Below are 21,413 nucleotides of genomic sequence, written 5' to 3' on the forward strand. Positions count from 1 at the left end.
TCACTTCGTCCTGACAGGGTGGACTGAGCTTACAATCAGGCCGTGATGACGTCACATCACCTAGGAGACACGCCATGTTTGTTGTCACTGCTCAAGTTACCTGGGCGATACCACCTGGCCAACATGGGGGAGGGCTGATGTTAGTAACGTTACATGGCACCATTATTATTCTTTGTTGCATGTTAAGTACCAAAACATTACTTCAACTGACAGTGTAGAATACATAAGCAAAGTATTTTTGTATAGTCTTCTCAAGCTAGTTATATTTTCCTATATAGGGGAGCCTTCGAAACTAACATAACTTTATGGGATGTGATATTTACTTCTTTAGGTCACTACATAAAGAGGTGCAGCCTCAAGTTCACTTTTCTAATAGTTTAGACCATACATTAACAGGAAACTTGAACTTCTAAAATGTAGGGAGGGTGAGATCTTAAACACGAACCACTTTTAGTGTAATGATTTATTGTGAATAGAAATACAAGGGGCAAAAAGACACCTTTAAATGAGTGGTCTCGTCCTAAGTAGAATCTAATAGCGTCCTAAGTAAGCTAACGCCATGTACTGACAGGTATCGTAAACAATCGAGACTAGACGTGGGGGTGGGGGGCAGGAAGAAATCGGTAAAACATGGAGTGTTCCATACTTTCACGTCTAACCGACACCGTGCAGTTCTGTCAGACGTGTTTTGAACGTTACAGTGAGCCGAGGGTGCTGAACTGTCTGCATGTGTTCTGTACAAACTGTCTAGAGTCTGCGGCTGGAGAAGAAACTACGGTAGGATACCACAGTGTTTACAACTTATTCCAGCAATTTCATAAGTGCAAATAGTTATGAAGTGTATACACATGTACTTACGCACAAGAAGTAAAGTCATAAACTGTGAAGCAACACCGGACATCAGGGTGAACAAGTTTAAGAGTACAAGCGATTAACAAAGTTATGCGTTCGTGTCTGACATGTATCATCGGTCAAGGTAGAGATCACGCTCTGGCAGAATCGGTGATTCTACCGGTTTGTAGAGATCGCGATCGTAGTCTCTCTGTCGACAGATTGCGATCACTCGGATCTCTACCAGTTCAATCGGCGATTCTGCCAGCACAAACGGTGATTCTAATAGTACAATCAGTGATTCTACGAGTACAGTCGACCCTTCTACTTGTCTGTCAAAGTAACAGAGACGACGATCTCTATCATAACATATGTATTGATATGAAGCCACATATTACCAAAGACCAAAACGACAGTGCTACACAGCTTCCCCAACTCAATTCTTGCCGGTCCGAGGCATGATTCCAAACGCTCCGAGGCATAATTCCAACCGCTCCGAGGTATGATTCCAACCGGTCCGAGGCATTTCCAACCAGTCCGAGGCATAATTCCAACCGCTCCGAGGCATGATTCCAACCGGTCCGCGGTACAATTTTCTTTACGCACCGTGACCTGATTCTAACCGGTCCTCGGCAGAATTTTCTGCCCTACGCGCTGACCTGCGTTCCTCGACAGCGGCACAGTCCCCTGTCCCCCACGCTAATACAGTGGACGATCCCAGGTGGGTCAAGGGTCACTCGTGTTGTGAATGTGTGGTGAACGCCAGTCAGGTCGTGTTTTTCAGTGCTTCGTTCTGACTATCACCGTCTCTAAAAATACGTGCGTACAAACTAAAAGGAAGCCCTGATTGTCAATATCAACTACAATATCAACTACAATCGACGGACAATTGGCGTTAGATATTCCTTTTTGCCCCTCCCGTGTCAGTAGATCGACTGAAAGGATGATATAGTGGGCGTTGACCCCTCTAGAAATCTGCCTGTCGTGGACTCAACATTGCTACCAGCACACACACACACGTTCACCACAAAACAATGTTGTGTAATATGCACATTAGATATTGGCCATAAAATTCATTGACAGAAACATACGGTCGATAATACAAAAGATATTCTTGTTCAGTCACGGAAAAATCCTGTTATAGCCCCAGCCATGAATGAAATCGAATGTTATAGAAATGCTATCTGTTACTAGTAGTCTGTGTTGTCCATGTATGAACTTTCATCAAATAACTCGACCATGCGATATGCTGAAAGGACTAAAAAAAACCGTGGCCAACTTGAACTTTTGCCACCGTAGGAAGTTGTCCTGCGAGACAGGTCCGTTTATTTCAGGTTCAGAATCTGAAATAACACAGAAACAAAATGCAAGCTATAGTATAACGTTATATAAAAGGAGAGCTAGCTGAGGAAGAGAAGGATGCGTACCGATCCCGTCAAGTACACCGCCAACTCATATGATATATATACTATAGTCCGTAGCACTGACAGTGTCAGGTTTGAGGTCTCTTGAACTTTAATATCATAATTTAAACAGAGCCAAGCCGGTTTTATTGCTGTCACGGTTGTTGCAACAACAGCAAATATGCCTATGACACACGGCGACGAAAGTTTATATTTTCGCAGTTCACATTCGACACGCGTGACCCTTGACCCATCTGGGACCGTCCACTGTATTAGCGTGGGGGACAGGGGACTGTGCCGCTGTCGAGGAACGCAGGGCAGCGCGCGCGTAGGGTAGAAAATTCTGCCGAGGACCGGTTAGAATCAGGTCGCGGTGCGTAAAGAAAATTGTACCGCGGACCGGTTGGAATCATGCCTCGGAGCGGTTGGAATTATGCCTCGGACTGGTTGGAAATGCCTCGGACCGGTTGGAATCATACCTCGGAGCGGTTGGAATTATGCCTCGGAGCGTTTGGAATCATGCCTCGGACCGGCAAGAATTGAGTTGGGGAAGCTGTGTAGCACTGTCGTTTTGGTCTTTGGTAACATATACGCTGCTCTTTATTGCAAAATTGAATTCATTACACAAACTTTGACAACTTTTTTTCGATGCCTGATAATTTGTCACATTAAATTTTGTAAAAAATATTAGCGATGACATATTGATAGTCATCGATAAGGACAAATCAGACAATGATTACCTATATCTATCCATACAGGAACAAAGCTATTCGCTGTCTAGATTGAAAATAACTTTGTACGACTTCGGAAGTGAAAAGGTGACTCATTCATTGCAACAATGGTTTGTTGTATTAACAGGTCTGTTGTGCCATATGCAAGACCGTAACACCGTTGAACCCCCTAGAGAGGGTAGCTGGCCTTCCAGACGCTTCCTTCCTTCTCAAGCTGAGCGACGAAGACAACGAGCACCTTCAGCAGACGCTAGTCTTCAAGAAGTGCGGGGTCTGTGAAGATGGTTGTGATGAGGCCGTTGCGGAGTGTTTAGACTGCGGAGACTACTTGTGTGGAGACTGCGCAGTGTGTCACACCAGGACAAAGTTCACCAAAGGTCACCGAGTGGTGTCTCTATCCGAGACTGCAGACGAGACTGGCGATGTGTCATCACAGCCTGGGAACGAGGGAGACGAGAAACGTTTTAAAGAAAATGGCGGTCGTTCCATTTTAGCCATTTTGGATGAGGAATATGAACATCAAAATCTTTTGAGTACAATAGAAGAGCAAGATGATCAAAGCTCTGAAGATATGTCTTCAGACACAAAAGATGCAACAGATCTAGAGGAGTCCATGAATGCCTCGCAGTGTACCAATGACGATGAACATGAGAAGTTTGCCAGTGAAGTTGAAGTGCAAGGCAAGGGGGAAGTCACTCCAGCTTGCAGTCATGTGTCATTAGACATAGAGGGCGCTGTTGATCAACTACACCGCAAAGCGAGAGAACTCACCTCGCTAATGCAAAGTTGGCAAAAACTTGAGGAGGCAAAAGTAGCGGAAAGGAACGAAGTTGAAACCGATGTTGACGACTTCTCAGAAAGGTGATATTTCTACCATTAAAACAGTCTATATCTAAGAGGGGAACAAGAAAAATACACGATTATATGAAATATTAAAGAAAAAGCGACAGATAAAACATACACAATTTGCTTTGTGCAGATCACTTTTTTTTCTTCAGACGTCAGTGTTATCTAACAACGGTTGGTCAGAAGTAAGAGAAAGGAAATTTTCAATATTCAAACATGTGTATAATAACTCTCTATAAAAGATATGCTTTAACTAATGTGCACAAAACACTTTGAAATATGTCTATATTGAAGTAAGAAAATGTATAATAAAAGTATTTGTAGCCCTCCAAAGCTGCTAAATGCGGATTTTTTTCAGAGTTGAATTGTTTTCCTTTTCCCCCCGACCGTAGGTTGGAAGTTATAATCGGGAAGCAGCGAAGCTGGCTGCAGACCGAGACGGACATCGTGTACAGTCGGGTGTTTTCGGGCGTCGCCTCGGCTCGGGAGAAACTGGAGAAGCGACTCTGTGCGGTACATTACGTCACACAATTCACCACCGCGCTACAGAAATACGGCAACGTGAAACAGACAGAGTCTTTGAGGAATAGTCTGACTTCCAAGGTTGCTGAACTTCTCTCTTCAGATGAAGAAGAAGGAGAAGTGGTAGGTGACGGGAAAATAGCGTTCGAGCCGGATAAGAACCTACTATCGCACGTCACAAAGGGGATAGGAAAACTGAGGCACCAAGGCAACGGTACGCTTTCAAGTCCTGAAGAAAGTTTTCATGTACTAGAGGTCCAGTCAGAAAATGATACATCAGCAATCTCGGGCTGCCGTCAAGATAGTATCAACGCTACTCAAACAGACTGGCAGTCAGAAAACGGGCTTGCTGAAGAAGATAGAAAAGACAGTACGTCGAATGCAAGCAGAGAGCCAGACAATCTGTTATGGGTGATTGGTAAAGGCGAGGATGACGTCATAAAGTTCAACAACCCCTGCGGCCTCGTGGTCACCAAGACAGGTGACGTCATCGTTGCGGACCAGGGAAACCACAGGCTGGTGGTCCTCAACAAAAATGGTGAATTCAAAACCAAAGTTAGTGTGGACGTATCGCCAAATGACGTTGTTATGAATAGAGAGGGTCAAGTTGCAGCAACGGGAACGAAAGGGGAGGGGAGGAAAAAAGAGGGCGAAGTTCAAGTTTGGAAGCTTCACCGGAAAAAGGAACACGAACTTGTGGTTAAGTTTGGAGCGGGAATCCTAAAGAACCCACATGGTATCGCGGTGGACAGTCAGGGTAGGTACGTGGTGGCGGACGTTGGGAAACACCGCGTGACCATCCACCGATCGGACGGCGGGACCCTCATGAGCTTCGGCGAGCACGGCGACGCCAACGACCAGTTCTACCTGCCGTATTACGTCGCCGTCACCAGTTCTGACGACATCGTCGTCTCGGACGAGTTCCAGAAATGCATCAAAGTGTTCAACTCTAGGGGAAGGTTTCTCCGTAGAATTGGACCAAAGTTGAAACGAGACTTCCATCTTGAGTGCCCGGGTGGCGTTTGCGTCATGGATGACGTCATCCTTGTTGTGGACATTTTTACCGGTGCCGTGACGGCCATATCTATGGAGGGAAAGTTCCAGAGAGTGTTGTTATCTCAGAAAGACGGTTTGAGCTATCCCCAGACGCTATTCATGGGCCCCGGGGGACTTCTTGTGGTCACAGAAGGGACCTTCTTCAAAGGGACTCACTGTGTGAAGGCTTATCGTCTGGAGGATTTCGCTACGTCACAGATAGAGAACAAATGATTGGTAGATTTCATTTGGTCTGTAGACTTTATTGTCAACGATCTACCATAGCCCATACGGTAGTGAAGACGCATTCATGCAGCTATTCTCCTATCCTTGAATATAAAACCTATCTTCTTTAAAAGAGTGTGACTGTAACCTTGTATGGAGCAACTTGCTTTGGCTACGTTAAAACCGTGTCGTGTACATAATGAGATTACCAATTTGTTATAATGTTATTCGTCAGTCAATCATAACGTAACACTCATACAGGGCTTCATTCCACATATGGCGTCCTCATTTTTTGTCATGCAAAGCGAAATATTAAAAGAATAAGTCTAACGCTTATCATTTTCTTGTGAAAAATATCAAATGAACCCATATTATGGGCGTCAGGCTAAGGTTTCCGCCATATTTAAAATGTAAGAGACGTTACCATAGCAACAAAATAAAGTGTTGAAGATGTCATGTGATTTTTTTCGCTTAATTTGTCATGCGCACGGGTGGACACTGCGTCTAATAATTCAGTATTACAGTATGGCGTTTGAGGCACGTTTCAAAGTGAAACGACAGCGTGGTAGATTAATTTTGAAGAGGGGGGTAAAGAGGACAAAAACATTTGAATGGTTGGATTATTTCGGTGGATAAAAGGCCCTGAACTATCGACGAATAATTATAGGTCATTTAATGCAATGTGCCGTACAGATCGAGGCCATTGCACCCTCATTATATAACACAAAGAAAGAGTAGCCGCCATGGGGCATATTTCTTCACAAGGACAAGCACTACCCAACACCACAAAAACTTATACATGTTGTCGGTATAGGTTTAATCATGTCATAAACATATAAACACACAAAACACACACAACATATAAAACACACAAACAAACCGTGCACAGAAAACACACACAAACAAACGGCACAGAAAACATAGCTTAATACTCGCACACCTCGTATATATTCACAAGAGTTGCGTGTTAAGTCAGCCATTCCTCAAAAGTCGTCCGACCGCTTCTGGAAATCCAAATTAACCTTTTTAAGGGCACATATATAACCGTAAGCAACCACTACATGAGGTCCTTGCGTTGAGCCGAGATTGAACAAAACAGTTAGTGGATAGTATCACCTGGAATACACTATTAGCAGAGCTACAGATACGAGCCTTAACAATGCATCGGGACTGAACTACCGGTCTACGTTCATAGGAGACGGCATAATAAGGTAAGGTTTCGCAGAAAACGCCACCATGGTTTGTGTGTGGTGACCTTTCAAGCATGTAGAGCTGCTGTTGCGTTCTCTAGTTTCGTCCCATTCTATGCTACATGCTATCAGCCAGTGTGCAGTACGTGCTTTTCACATACACGGGAATCTTTCGGACACAACATAGGTATGAACGTGACAACAGGCACACAAATGTTGTGTGTATGCCACTGCCTTTTTCATGCTCTATACACCAGAAGCTCGTGAACCCTGAGGCATTTTGATAATCGTTCTCCGCTTCAATGAAGCTGGCTGATTCTTACTTGAAACAGTATGCCCCGTGTAGAGTCAAAACGTTTGAAGCCATTGCTGAGTAAACATAAAGCATAAACTTTTCTAAGCAATAGATTTATGTCAGAAAAGAAATCTGAACAAAATTGAACCTCGCTGTGCCTGAACAAGTCTTTGGCCTGAGGGAGAGTAGACGGCATGTCATAGTTCAGGACGCTACATTAACACCAGTTTTTTCAGTGCCCTGAAGGTTTGGTGTGCCACGCAAGCAGACGTGCGACAGGTCATATAAGTTGTTAAGGAGTCCTAAACTCCAAGTTTTTCTTGTCAACCCTGAAATTCTTTTTGTGACCTAACTTTTGTCAGACCTTCTCACTGACAGGTACATTGTATTCAGCCATCGGCTGAGGTTGTTTAATTTGAAAATCGAGGGTCACCTGGGGGATTTAGTAAAATACTGGATGTTTTTGATGCGCACGGGACTGGTGGGTACATTATCGTATACTGTAATAACTAATAAGTATTCATTTTTACTTCCTAAAATTATTATCTATTGGAAAATAACCCCCCCCCTCTGGAGTTTAGGACTCCTTTAACGCAGCAGGTAACGTCACCTCTCATTGACAGCCACATAAAAACTTTGTTATCAAGACCTTCTCAAGAATGCCCTGAACACCTGGATATCTGAATAGTGCGTTTTTTGTTTTGTTCTGTGTTTTTTTTGGATGCTGCAGTAATAGATCTCTTAGTTTCAACTAGTCACATTTTCAATATGGCGGTCTCAGGATACCCGGTAAAATCATGGGAGTTAACGTTTAACTCCAATGAAGCTTTTTTTTTCTCGATCTTGCTGACTCCCCCCAAAACAACAACGCACTTTCCCTCAGTAGGCGGCCTGGGTGATGAATCTAACGCTATCCACCGTTTGCCCTCGGGTTGGAATATGCATTAGGTGTGTGGTTGTACCTTGTCTTATTGCGCAGTAATGCGTACATACATGTAGTTTGACTGCCCCCCGTCGCTTTACATGGAAACAAAAAATAGAACAAGGCGCTATCTACCGACAAAACACCATGAACATATCATACATGTTGAGACCCATATGACGAGATACAAAAACCGGAAGACCTGCTGCAGTAGCAAGTACAGAGCAGCCAGGGTGTCTAAAATCTAATAATTTTTTCAGTAGGTCAAACCTAATCACATACCAGATTTCATAAAAATCTATCAATAACTTCTAAACCACAAACACCATTGTACCAATAAAAATGCTACCAAATCAGACCCGTCATGGCAAAGGTAGAAAAAAAACGTTCGTGACGCTAATTCAAGCAATGAAACATTCAACCAATATACATATAAAGCACTGTCTATGAATAGTCTCCAGTTAGGGCTTTCATATTTCATATAGCCATATGAAATCTCTGATCCAGGACTTTATTTGCCCACACGCGCTACGCCTTTTAAATCGTTCTGGCCCACATCAACGATGAATATCATGGCTCATTTGTATGCTATTGGAGGTAGTAGTCTGTTTGTGGCATTCTCTTGGGAATGCACAAATTTGTAATAATATTGAAATAGAGCCTAGGGTATAGAATTCCGCCACATGGAAGAATATAGAATGAAATAACTGAATTTTGGGATATGAAACATAATTTTTTTGTACTTTTCATTCGATTGAAACAACAAATTAGACTAGGAAAATGTAACGAATTTGTAGAATATTATTTTTTGAAATGTCATATAATCCATTACTATGAATATATATGTATACAAGGGCTGCTTCGTCTATGAAGATCACATTTTAGAACGTTTGTTTGCAAAATCTTGCGATTATAACTACGTTTGGCTTCTCAATTGAATTATTCCGCTTGCCCAACTATCACCCCGACAGCAACAACAAGTCACAGTTTATGTCACGGTGTCGCTAGTGCGCATGCGTCCTGAGCATGAAAATATATCCTTCAAATTCTAGCTTTCCAGGACTTTCTGCAGCTAGCACTCAACTGAAGGCGTGGTGAATTGCAGCCGGTGAGTCAAAATTATGAAACGTTTTAGGCGTGTTATCTATCGAAAACTACGTATCATCTGTCTGTGGCGTTTTACAAAGGCTTTTCTGATATTCGCAAGCTTTCGATACTTAAATAATGACAGCTACCGCGTAGTGCTATTGTCGTATACCGTATGCTCAAATGCTCGACGGTTTGAAGGCATGCAACAATATGATAAACCAGTTTATTCTAGGATAACCTGAGAGTTTTAAAACATATATATAGCGAACAAGATAGGAACTTTGTACTTAAGCTGGTGCACGTGACTGCACGGCACAGGTCAAAAACAAACAAAAAACATATACATGTCCATATTCAAAATTCCATCAGCAAGAAATTATGGCAGGTTTATAAATGGCAACAGAAATTGACATGATTGTACAACGCTTTTATCCACATACCGGGGAAAGAGTTAGATGTATGATTGCACGTTAACGTTGTGTGAACATGAGCTATAGCCAGTATAACGTTATATAGTTTAGAAGAGGATGAGTTAGCCGCCGGGAACCGTTACTGCAACCTGAGAACTGGAGATAGGGCAGGTAGGGACGGCTCATAGTACGCGTTGTCAGGGTGTGCATGTTACAAACAGGGACGATCCATGATATGTGTTGTCGGGGTGTACAGGTTACATCAAGAGTATAGTATCATATGCCTTTTCTCCGAGCTGCATTGCGCTGGCTTTAAATTTCTTGAGTAACATTTTACTCTCTTAGTCTGATATGCTTCGCATTTTTTGTAGTGTGTGTCATATGACACTATTTTTTTTTTGCCCCGGTTGGATTAAATTCAAGTTGAGTGGTCTCGTTTTATGACATTAATAGATATAAACCATAAATAATTATTCTTGTTTCGATTTTCTCTTAGTTACGCAGCCAGGTGTTTAAACACACATTTCCCTTCATTCTAAGAAACAGACAGCGTGTAATCTATCTAACGATCAACAGAAATTAGTGCCGCCCATTTTTTGTAATTACACGTTATTTTACAGTCCACTTCTTCACACGAGAATTGGAACAATTTCTTACTGGACGCAACCATTTCTTTGTACTGCGCGGGGCCCTAGGGGAACAACCTTTAATTGTGCATTCATGCCCTATCGGGCTTAGTACAGGCATACAGATACAAAAGTCGTGGTAAAGTACACAAAATGACACTAACAGGACTTCTACTACTAATCTAAAACATTGGTTCTAAAACTACTCTAATGCATAGGTTCGGCTTCTTTTCGTCTCATGTTAAAGATATAAATTTATATTGAGATGGATTTGTTTAATATAGTATGGTCAAAACGCATCAGAAATTTTTTTCAATATTTACTCCATTGGTCAATGTATCTGTGTTTAACGTTTACAAATGGTATTGCACTCATCTTTGGGAAGGGACGCAAAATTAAAATTAAGGGGGGTTCCACTGTCTGAGGATCGCGGTGCCTCGAACAAGTTACGGGGGCAGGGCTAGTAACCCTTCCCCGAAAATACATACCCTGCTACAGAAACAGCAAGGGAACATGCTGATCTATGTGTGCCAGTTGGCACAACAACGTGAAGAACAGCATTTTGTATTAAACTTCCAACTACGTGGTAACTGTTAGGCGTTTTCTTATTGCTGTATGACGCTTTAGCTGATTCTGTATTCTGTTTGCTACCTCGGAATTGATCTGATACCTTCTTATGTCACAACGCCCATCCTGGCGCGATGAGAACTGGAGTGAACCGCTTTGTGTAGTAGCCTCCATATCAGGCTTCGTCACTGGGTTATTTTCTTTGACATATCGTGTGACAATGTTGTTTTCTGCTTGTATCTATCCGGGTTTTTTTCATTGCTATCGGACTTTTATTGCCACCGGGCTGAAAGGCTGTATGAAACCTGAAAACATATATACAGCACGTAATATAAGGCACAAAATATGCTAGCCGCGCTGAAACCTGTTATTGAGGCTACCAGGCAGTTCAGTCCGGTTCTCATCACGCCATGGACAGGTTGACCAGATGAAACCGGTTGGGACAGCCGAGGATCGGTGACGTAATGCACAAACGCACAATAACATAGGTGTGGTAGACCGGGAGTGTAGTAGAAAACCGGATCCAACCGGCGCGGTAGCTAAGTTATAAATGTTGGGGGTGCACCTGACATTTTTCTATAAAATAACTGCGAGCATCAAGAAAAAGAAAGGGCTGTGCAATAGCGGCGCGACATTCCGACCGTGTGACTGTCCGTGCCGGTTGCCCGACCTCAACGGTGTGTGGTGACTGTGGGGCCGTGCACGTGAACAGAGCGCACGGTCGGTACTTTTAAGGATCTTTTGTTAGTAATTTCCAAGCAGATGTTGGGTCCTGCCCAGTGTTCTATGTGCTTTTAGAGACTTTTTATACATTATACTTAGTTAGTCGGCATTTCTTTCTATCTCTTCGCTTTCTCTAGTCGGGGACGCTTTCGGAGCGGTTTGTCCTGCTTATGCCTTTCAAAGGCGTAATTAGCCGTTTTAATGTCACATGTTAGTGTTGGTCATTGGCCCGATCTTATTCAACTCAAAGCGTATTTGGTGTTTGAATTTAACGTAGTGCGTTAGGAACGTTTCTGAATTCATCGTAATGCGCTATTGGCGCGAAGAATATGCGAGCGCGCTTTCTGTTTGCTTCAACTGGAAATGATTTGACGCGAAATTTATGGAAGTTGCATTCCGTCTGTCAAAGCAGCTTTGCATTTCAGTCACGTTTCATCAATAGCTACCTTAAACTAAGTTATAGTAGTGAAGATACCTCCAGCTTTATAAACCATGTAATTCTTTGGTCTTATCACGACAAGCCGATCCAAATACCCTAATTATGTTGATTGACAGCCGGGATTGTTTTTTTATTGCTATCTATCATGACCCTCCTATTGGTCAGCTTACATATAGACAATGATGTTTTAAATAAGAGGCTACTGCGCCTTATTATGTCCTGCTGAAGTGGCTAACTATTTAGACCGGTTTTTCTGCGGTACTATGATGAATGTCGTTCCGAACACTGCACAGCCTCCCCAGCGCGTATTCTAGATTTTGGTACATCTGTCTTCTGTCACTGTGAATATGGTTTGTCGAGTTTCTGAGAAAGTCGTTATTCATGTTTTATGTGCAGGTAAGATAGGCAGCAGTGTAACGGCCGTGATCTTAAGCTTTGGCATGTGATTTAATTAATGTACTAGTTAGACCATATGGGAGGCGTGGCTTGCATAGATAGACTCGTTGGCAAGCACCGATTGGTTACTATGGGTGGTGAGAGCAGTCCTTTTGTTATGCGAGATGAGGTAAGAACTTGCACTGAGATAACTAGTCAGTTGAGGCCTTGGACTCAGGTGCGTGTACACGATGTAGACCGTATAGACTTAAGTGCAACACTTGGCTCCCCATTATTTCTGTATTGTAACTAGACCTGGTAGATCTGTAACTTAGACAAACTGTATTTCTGTATTTGCATCCTTTTACTTGTTGTAACCAACAACGCCTTGCCTATAAACTCCTTGCAATTTTATTGTAACCCTGTATATAAATACCTTATGTAAGAGTTAAGGCCCTATCGATATATCTCACTGAAGCTGCGGCACGTTGGCGATCTCCATGCGTCCTAAATTGGATATGTGTTACCCTTGACCTAATAATGGGATTATAATGTAAAACTTACAAAAAAGGACACAGCGTAAAAAGATTCGTTTTTATCGATGAAATTCTCTCTCAAATCGCTCGGTCGCAGCGAGGTCGCCAACGCGCCTAGCCTCATTTGCAGCCTTCTAGGGACGCTGGCGTTTATGTTTGGGGGGGGGGGGGCTCGGAGTGCTTATTCGCGATTTTCAACTTATGCGCCAGGTTCTTATGCCGGGATGACACGATATACAGCCCTGTAGAGGGCGCAGACACGAATCTGGCCCATACACGTATGTTGCAAACCGTGATTCAGTGCCCCCCAAAAAATTAACACCAGCGCTCCTAGAAGGCTGCGAATGAGGCTAAACGTACCGCGGATCCAGTGAGATAGGGGCTTTAGAGTAAGGCATAGGTCAGTCAATGAACACGTCACACATATATAGCCAGAAATCGAACTGGCTTGGTTCTGAGTTGATACAATGCTAATATAGACGCTAAGACACAAAATACCCAAATTTTACCACAGTTAGGCTTGAATGGAATTCGGGTGATCCTTACGCAAAACGACGTCGGCGTTGAAAAAAATCTCCTACCGTGTCGTAGTCTGCGTTACTAAAACGTGCCTGGAAACTTAAACCTATTTAGGGGATCATTCGTCGTATGGTCCTTTATGTCACATATTTGTCATATAAGGTGACGTCATTTACCATACACGGCCACGCCGATTCAATCATATGTTACGATGATAGCCAATACCTATACGTATTTACTCATGCTATTTTCCTGTCTTCTTCAGGAGGTGAATAATCTCTGAAGGCTGAGTGTGTCATCACGTCACTCCTGTCCGTCCCCTTCTACCGCTGCCTGCCAATCACAGTGACGTCATGGCCTACGTCATCCATCCCAGGGAGTCCCGCCCCTTCAGCTTTCTGCATCCCGCCATGGGCGGGGCCCAGACACACCCCACAGTCACCGCCTTCCTGCAACTCGACACAGAACAGATCATAATCAGGTATATTCTTGCGCTTCATTCTTTTGTTATCTCCATGAAAAATGGAGATACAGTTTTGGGTGTGTCTGTGTGTGTGTCTGTCTGTGTGTGCGTTTGTGTTTCCGGATTACTGTAGTCAGCATTACTCAAGAACCTCTTGATGGATTACAATAATATTTGGTATGTGGGCAGGTGTTGGGAAGCCAAAATTCAAGGTCGATTTTGGACCCCCTGGTATGTGACCTTGGTACTGCAGCAGAACTTCCGTTTTTTATCTTATTACCTGGACGTGCTATGATCCGAACTCTTGCTACCTTAGCATTGAAAATCATCTTCTGTAAGTTGTTGTTTGCATCGCCGCAACAGGCAACCAATAAGTATGGTGGGTTCTTTAACGTACTCGGGAAGTGGTTGTCCTCCAACATTGCAATTGGACCTCTGCTTCATGCCCCACCAGAGGACGTGTCTAGCCGAAGTAAGGTACTCGTTTTCACTAAGTCGAATGAGGAAATAGGTGGTAAGAGTCCTTACCAAGGGCACAACATTGGTGATTAGAATTGCTCATACTCAATTTGAATCCCGAAACAATGAAAAAGCACTGAATTTTCCCAGCTTCTCAACTATTACAGCCCTTTTCATGCTCCAGTGACTATTCACTTAGAGCACGTGACCTGACGAACACGTGGCATCAGCAACTGATCAATGATGATGGCTTCGGATGTGGCAAGATAGATAGCGATTGTCCGTTACTATACCTATCGATTTGATAAATCTGCTTAAGCTTGATCCCACCAATAGCGACACTAATCTGTAATTTGCCCTGTTCTTTCAGATACTGCAAAGAACACAAAGACGTCCAACCGGAAGCTCTGTGGAAAGTACTGACATACAAACCTAGGCACTTCCGCTGGGCCGGAGCGGACCTGTTCCCGGGTGTCACCGCGGCCGGGCGGCATGAGATGGTGGTCCTGGAGGTGAACTCGTGTCCGAGCGGGCAGAAGTACATGCCTCACGGACCGGGGATGGACAGCAGCTTCCACAAACTCATGGGCGAGACGTTTCGCGACACGATCGCCAGCAAGTGCGACCCTTCTCTTCTCAACAAGCCGCTGGCCGTAATGCTGGACAAGAATCCGATAGAAAATAACGGTTACGCCTCGGCGCTAGCAGATATCACCAAGGAGCCTGTGTACGTGGTGGAAACTTATCTAAACCGGCCGAAAGAACAGAACATCCGCTGGACGGACGGAGTCTTGGAGGTGAGAGACGTGGAGGGGCAGTGGCACGCCGTCCGAGCAGCGTTCCGCTACGTCACACAGAAACCGTGGACCCGCGTCCCTCTCACCACCAAGACAGTCGTCTTTAACCCGATCGCCTGCTGTCTGTCTGGAGGAAGAAACAAGCTTCTGGCCGCCGTGGCGTATGAAGACTTTAACAAGCAACAGGAAGGTACGGGGCTTCGCGTCCGGATTCCTCGTACGTTCATGCGCGTGACCAAGGCCCAGATACCGACTGTGGTCCAGGCGCTACACGGAAAAGCCGTCATCAAGAATCCCTATAGCAACTGCGGCCAAGGCGTGTACACCGTGACGTCACAGAAGGAACTGGACGAACTGATGGCCCTGGACCTTGGGTACGAGAAGTTCATCGTCCAGGCCCTCATCGGTCACAAGAACTGGTCCAGCTCCCAGTGGTACCACGCCGGCACCATTCCGGACGAGGAGGGCAGAAAGTACGTCTTCGACACTCGCCTGATGGTCCATGCGACCCCTGACGGTTTCAGGCCGCTCTGCATCTTCAACAGACGAGCACACCTGCCACTGCCAGACACCCTGGACGGGACCCAAGACGCCTGGGAGTACCTCGGCACGAACTTGTCCATCAAGGACACCATCGGAGCCTGGCAGTCGGACACGGAAAGGCTTCTGTCCGTGGACCGCGAACCCTTCGAGACGTTGGGGCTCAGTTTGGATAACTTGGTGGACGGCTTCGTTCAAACCGTCATGGCGGTCACCGCCATTGACAAGATGTGCTGCCGCCTCGTTCGACCCGACAACACGTTCGACTTCGAAGAATTCGCGGTGCTAGCGGACGATAGGAAGATCCTGGAGGAAATATACGATCTGTCGGAAACATCCGATGAAACGACTGAAGTGAGTCAGTAGCAACCGGAGACCAAAGATCCGGTACTTTATGATTATTGATTTAGGTTCCACGTACGAGCATGGTTCATCAGCTTATTATCTATTTTATCTTATGTGTTATTATTTGAATTGTACACATTTCTTAAAGACAAGATGTGATGACTCTGCTTGACCGCGAATCTCTATTCGTTTTGAAAAGTAACTTCTGTTCGTTTTGAAAAGTAACTTCTGTTCGTTTTGAAAAGTAACTTATGTTCGTTTTGAAAAGTAACTTCTGTTAGTTTTGAAAAGTAACTTATGTTCGTTTTGAAGAGTAGTTTCTGCTACTTTGGAAAAGTATCGATGGATTAGTCAATTATTGGTGACTAACGAAAACCTAGCAACAAGTATGATGTGCTCTAGTGGATGATAGACAGTTAAGACAATTACGAGAATAGACTATGAAGCTGTACATGATAGATTAGTTATTTCACAATGAATAGTACACAGCTGCCAAGTGTATGTCAAGAAGGCTAGGGGCTCATATTATTGAAACGCTTGAATCGTAAATTCAATGATGATCTTTTTATTAAAAAATTGGCAAGTTGCAATGGTCACAAACTCACAATGTCAAAATGATGCATCTTTTTTATTTTGTTTATTTCTAATATGAGATTGGGTTATATCATATATATTATACTATATAGTATTATATATTATTTCTTTTATTTGTTTTTTTTAATTTGTTTATCAAATGGTGTATTTAAAAAAATTGATTTTTTTTTAATGTGAAGCGGTATTCGCAGACAAAATTGTGATTAGATATACTTGCCTGTTTCCATGGATCCCTGTTTATACAATTAAATGCAATGGAAACGAAGAATGACTGTTTTGACTCGCATTATTTTGTGTAATTACAATAAAAAAAGAGTACAACTACAAGATATGGATAGACGATAACATAAAAGTGAAGGCCTTTGTCTAGTAAGGGATAGTACAAAAGTATTCGTGGGGGGAGCAAGTAAACATAAACCAAGCTATTGTACGGAATGAGGACCCCCCTCCCGCCACCAATGGACCGATCCGGTTTTTATCGTTGTATCCTTTGTTTTGATTGGTCAGTGAGCGGCTTGTAAGGGGTCTTGTAAGTCCTGCAGTGTATAGCAATGTATCCATTTCATCTATTTTAAATGCTGAGTAAAGCTAACATTCGCGTTTGGAGACAGTACGAGACTTTTCATAGCGTTGACAAGTCTAATGAATGGAACTACTCTCCTCTTAATATCACAAAACCCAAACATTACAGAAAAAGTGGGATAATTTGTCTTCCACGGTCGATGTTTCGGTAAAAGAAGTCAAACTCAAAAGTTACAATTTAGTGTCAATATTTAGACTAGAATAATTACATACTATATTGTTACCCATTATCTGACCGTCCATGTGACATGTACTTGCAATAAACTTTCTATGATCTTGTAATTCATGTAATATTTGATGTGACTCTGGTCAGGGGCTAGGTGCATGTCGTATGGAAGGCGTGTGGGTGTGGGGGGGGGGGGGGGGTCGTAACTATGTCAGTGTAACGCCCTAGATAAGGACTGTATGTTCCGTCTGACCAAAGGTCTCAGGTGTCAATGTCTTTTCTTCTGTGGTAATGAACACTTTTTTTTTCTACATAGCAGACCAACCGGCTTAAAACGCTTTATCGGTTTTCTCAGTGAGAAATCGAAGTTTACAAGTCGTCTGATCATTCTGATAAGAGAAAGATGACAACGAGTTAGTTGGATCGTAAAGACAGGAATTTTTAAAACACTATCCGAAAGTTTATTTGTATTCTTTCTTAACATGAGGTCATCGGACGACAGGTGTACATAATACGGGTCGTGAAATAAATACTGATACTCAGTATTTTATTTAGACATCGAGAGAAAGAGATTCTCCCGCCATTTTTCACCTGAGAGGGCCTACTGTCTGTCTGGCCTGTCGTCTCTAGCTCTTTTTTGTGATACTTTCCTGAACTCCTATTCATTTTCTAGACGCCATGGCGTACGTGGTTTATCCCAGGGAGTCGCGCCCGTTCAGCTTCCTCCATCCGTTGTTACAGGGTTCCCGCCTTCACCCGACAGTCGCCGAGTTTCTACAACTAGACAAGGAGCAAATCGTCTCCAGGTAAGGGAGCCATCTTGGACGCCGGGTGTGCTTTCTTAAGTTACAATATACTCGTATATGACCGGGAAACTATCAAACAAGCGCACTAACACCAGGACAGGACTTCTATAACGATAACAGTTACACGGATTGCTAGATATCTTAGTATTTCCTAACATTAACATTCATTGGAGGGGTTGTGGGAAGAAATGGCTAGTCCTGTGCAACGTCTCCGTTGTTAGTTTGTCTCAAATAACATCCGATCGACGGCAAGTCATACACAATGTTCGCTTATTGGCAACGTTTAAGACTCATATCTTAATTGACGTAAATTCTTCTCGACATTCGTGCTGTTTGTAACGACTTTTTAAAGACTAGCTCGGTCTGCCAGGGAGGTATGATAAACAACTGTCCAACTACTTCGTTTTACACACGGTGCAACAAAGGCAATCCAGCCAGATCGGTCGACGGCAACCATAATCATTGCCTTCTCGAATGAAATATATGTTTCCGTCCCTGTATGCTTGCGTGTGGACAGCATAACTCGAGAAGCTGTGGATGTATCCTTATGAAGTTTGGTGGGTGGCCATGGGTAGAGGTCGGAAATATGGGTTTGTTTGTTTGTTTGTGGGTCACATTGGATAACGGCTTTCTATGTAACTGCAGCTGAACGTCCGTTTTTGACATCTGGACAGGTTGTGGTCGTAATTTTTTGGCGGATATTACTGTTTCATTATACGTCATCACCTTTTATGGACAAATTTTTTTGATATAGTTGAAACTTAATCGAAAGATATCGACGTTTGCCTGCTATCCTTCTCTTGCAGATACTGCACCACGCACAAGGAGATCAGTCCAGACGCTGTACGGGAGGTTCTGTCTTATCAACCCGAGCACTTCCGCTGGGCAGGGGCCGATCTCTTCCCGTGTGTCACCGCGGCCGGACGGCGCGAGATGGTGGTCCTCGAGGTAAACTCGTGCCCATGCGGACAGAAGTACATGCCGCATGGCGGCACGGGGATGGACAGCGGCTACCACACACTCATGGGCGATACCTTTCGTGACGTCATCGGCGGTAAGTGTGACGAGACGCTCCGCGACGCTTCGCTGGCGCTCGTGCACGACGACAGCGTGTTTGAGAACGGAGGGTACAAGCTGGCGCTGGCCGACCTGACCCAGGAGCCGGTCTTCGTCGTGGAGAGTCGCATCGACCAACCGCCGGAGAAACAGACCATGCGCTGGACGGACGGGGTCATGGAGGTCAAGGACGAAGAAGGTCAGTGGCACGCCATCAGAGCCGCGTTCCGTTACGTCACACAGAAGCCGTGGACCCGCATCCCTCTCACCACCAAGACGGTTCTCCTCAACCCGATCTCCTGCTGTCTCGCTGGCGCCAGGAACAAGCTCATGGCGGCCAGGGCCTACGAGGAGTTCAACAAGCATCAGGAGAGAAGCGGGCTCTGCATCCGGACGCCTCGCACGTTCATAGGGGTCACCAAGGAGCAGCTCCCGGCGGTGGTGAAAACTGTAGGCGGGAAGGCCGTCATCAAGAACCCCTTCAGCAACTCGGGCCACGGCATCTACACAGTGACGTCACAGAAGGAGCTAGACGACGTCTTGGCACAGGACCTTGGGTACGAGAGGTTCATCGTCCAGAGCCTGATCGGGCACGAGAACTGGTCGACCTCGCAGTGGCACCACGCGGGAACCGTGCCCGACAAGGGCGGCAATAGGTACGTCTTCGACATGCGGCTGATGGTCAACGCGACACCTAGCGGATTCAGGCCGACTTGCTCCTTCAGCAGGCGAGCAGACCGACCCCTGCCCGACCAAGTGGACGGCACCGCGCCGTCGTGGAGCTACCTTGGCACGAACCTGTCCCTGGATGACAGTCTGACGGCCTGGGAAGCCGACTCCGACAGACAGTCAGACGTAGACAAACTTCTAACCGTGGACTGGGAAGATTTCGACAAGCAAGGCCTCGGGTTGGACGAGATGGTGGACGGATTCGTCCAGACTGTCATGGCGACGACGGCGATCGACAAGATGTGTCGCAACCTGACCCGACAAGACGGGTCGTTTGATCTGGAGAAGTTTCACAAGCTGGCTGATGATAAGAAGATCCTGTCAGAAATCCAGGAGTGTATCCAAAATGAGGGATGAACTGACAACAGGACACTCTCAGGCAACTCGAAGTCTTTCGAATTCGTACCATATTAGGTCTTTAGTTTGACGGAAGAAGGCTACCCTATATTGAAAGTGCAATGCTTTCAGGGATTAGCATTGTGTTCTAGCCATAGCATGGCATTTGTTTGGTGTGTGACTTTATAACGTTTGTGTGACAACGTTTGTAGTAGTTTTCCTCTACACCCTTAAACGTTGCTCAGGAATACTCCTAAAATGCAATGGATCGAAGTGCACCAATGATGATATGTTTTATGTTGCCAGTCTTGTATATAAATATACTAAGACAGGAAATATAATCAGACCATCGCATATTTTGTGCTATAATAGCACACATATTTCTGCATTCATAATGTCATCTATCGACAAAACCCTAGTAATAATTGAGATGAAATTTCAAACAATTTGCAATGACACATCTTTTGCTTATACATTATGATTGAAAATTGTGTGTTGCGTGTTGTTATGTTTCCTTAGTACGAACACCGATCCATACTATGTATGGCTTATTCATAGATTGTAACGTTACTATGTATCACATATAGCTATACATGTAACATCGCATAGCTAGCTTTTTGTATCATATGTTACATTTATAGTTTACAATTTTTGGCAAATGGCACGTTACGAACCTTTAGTCATTATAAGGAATAAAATGTTATGTCGTGATCAGATCCTTTATGTTTGTTGTACCTTATAATTGAATCTTTATGCCTCGTGGAAGATAAGCTTCCCTTTACTTTAGTAGGATTCTTTTTTTTTTCTCCTTCGCTTTCCTAGATCAAGCATGCAGCACAGTGAAACCATACACATAATCACATTACACCATAGAAGCAAGTGCTAGCAACCCAGTCCAATTGGCCAACGAAATGTTGACACATACGTACTGAATTGTCCTTTTCGATTCATGAGCAACTACTAGTATCCTAGTGTCGTTATGCACTATGGAGAAAATGGAGTGTTCGCGGTGGTTTTCAGTTCGCGGGTGAAACTGTCATACAGGGTGTTACTGTTGAAAGGGATAATTTTCGCGTTTGTTTTGAGTTTGTGGTGGAGTGGTCACCGCGAAAACCGCGAACATAATCACCGCGAATATTTCCCCTTTTACAGTATACTGAGTATCGTTCCCTCCACATGTCATTTTGGTGTTGCGGATCAGGATAGGAAAGATGAGCCATAAGCATAGTGACAAAGGAATTGGTACTGTAGAGACA

The 21,413-nt window shown here is 44.2% G+C and overlaps 3 protein-coding genes across 3 annotated transcripts; all 3 read left to right on the forward strand.

The window, feature by feature from the left end:
* Positions 1-478: 478 nt before the first annotated feature.
* On the forward strand, positions 479-6,047 carry LOC136437798 (tripartite motif-containing protein 2-like). Its single transcript, XM_066432274.1, has 3 exons — positions 479-777; positions 3,093-3,826; positions 4,204-6,047. The coding sequence occupies exons 1-3, from the start codon at positions 631-633 to the stop codon at positions 5,600-5,602; spliced, it is 2,280 nt and encodes a 759-aa protein (XP_066288371.1). The 5' UTR covers positions 479-630; the 3' UTR covers positions 5,603-6,047.
* Positions 6,048-11,200: 5,153 nt separating this feature from the next.
* Positions 11,201-17,346, forward strand: LOC136437799 (uncharacterized). The gene is made up of 3 exons (XM_066432275.1): positions 11,201-11,412; positions 13,550-13,765; positions 14,577-17,346. The coding sequence occupies exons 2-3, from the start codon at positions 13,638-13,640 to the stop codon at positions 15,907-15,909; spliced, it is 1,461 nt and encodes a 486-aa protein (XP_066288372.1). The 5' UTR covers positions 11,201-11,412; positions 13,550-13,637; the 3' UTR covers positions 15,910-17,346.
* Positions 17,347-17,801: 455 nt separating this feature from the next.
* On the forward strand, positions 17,802-20,682 carry LOC136437800 (uncharacterized). The gene is made up of 2 exons (XM_066432277.1): positions 17,802-18,036; positions 18,843-20,682. Exons 1-2 carry the CDS (start codon positions 17,909-17,911, stop codon positions 20,176-20,178), a joined length of 1,464 nt encoding a protein of 487 aa, XP_066288374.1. The 5' UTR covers positions 17,802-17,908; the 3' UTR covers positions 20,179-20,682.
* The last annotated feature ends 731 nt before the right edge of the window (positions 20,683-21,413 follow it).

The sequence above is a fragment of the Branchiostoma lanceolatum genome, chromosome 7, assembly GCF_035083965.1.
Source record: "Branchiostoma lanceolatum isolate klBraLanc5 chromosome 7, klBraLanc5.hap2, whole genome shotgun sequence".
NCBI lineage: Eukaryota > Metazoa > Chordata > Leptocardii > Amphioxiformes > Branchiostomatidae > Branchiostoma > Branchiostoma lanceolatum.

Coding starts and splice junctions, on each gene's coding strand:
- LOC136437800 (XM_066432277.1), top strand. CDS start 17,909: ATGGCGTACGTGGTTTATCCCAGGGAGTCGCGCCCGTTCAGCTTCCTC. Junction 18,037..18,842: donor AAGGAGCAAATCGTCTCCAG/GTAAGGGAGCCA, acceptor CTTCTCTTGCAG/ATACTGCACCACGCACAAGG.
- LOC136437799 (XM_066432275.1), top strand. CDS start 13,638: ATGGCCTACGTCATCCATCCCAGGGAGTCCCGCCCCTTCAGCTTTCTG. Junction 13,766..14,576: donor ACAGAACAGATCATAATCAG/GTATATTCTTGC, acceptor CTGTTCTTTCAG/ATACTGCAAAGAACACAAAG.
- LOC136437798 (XM_066432274.1), top strand. CDS start 631: ATGGAGTGTTCCATACTTTCACGTCTAACCGACACCGTGCAGTTCTGT. Junction 778..3,092: donor CGGCTGGAGAAGAAACTACG/GTAGGATACCAC, acceptor TTGTATTAACAG/GTCTGTTGTGCCATATGCAA. Junction 3,827..4,203: donor GTTGACGACTTCTCAGAAAG/GTGATATTTCTA, acceptor CCCCGACCGTAG/GTTGGAAGTTATAATCGGGA.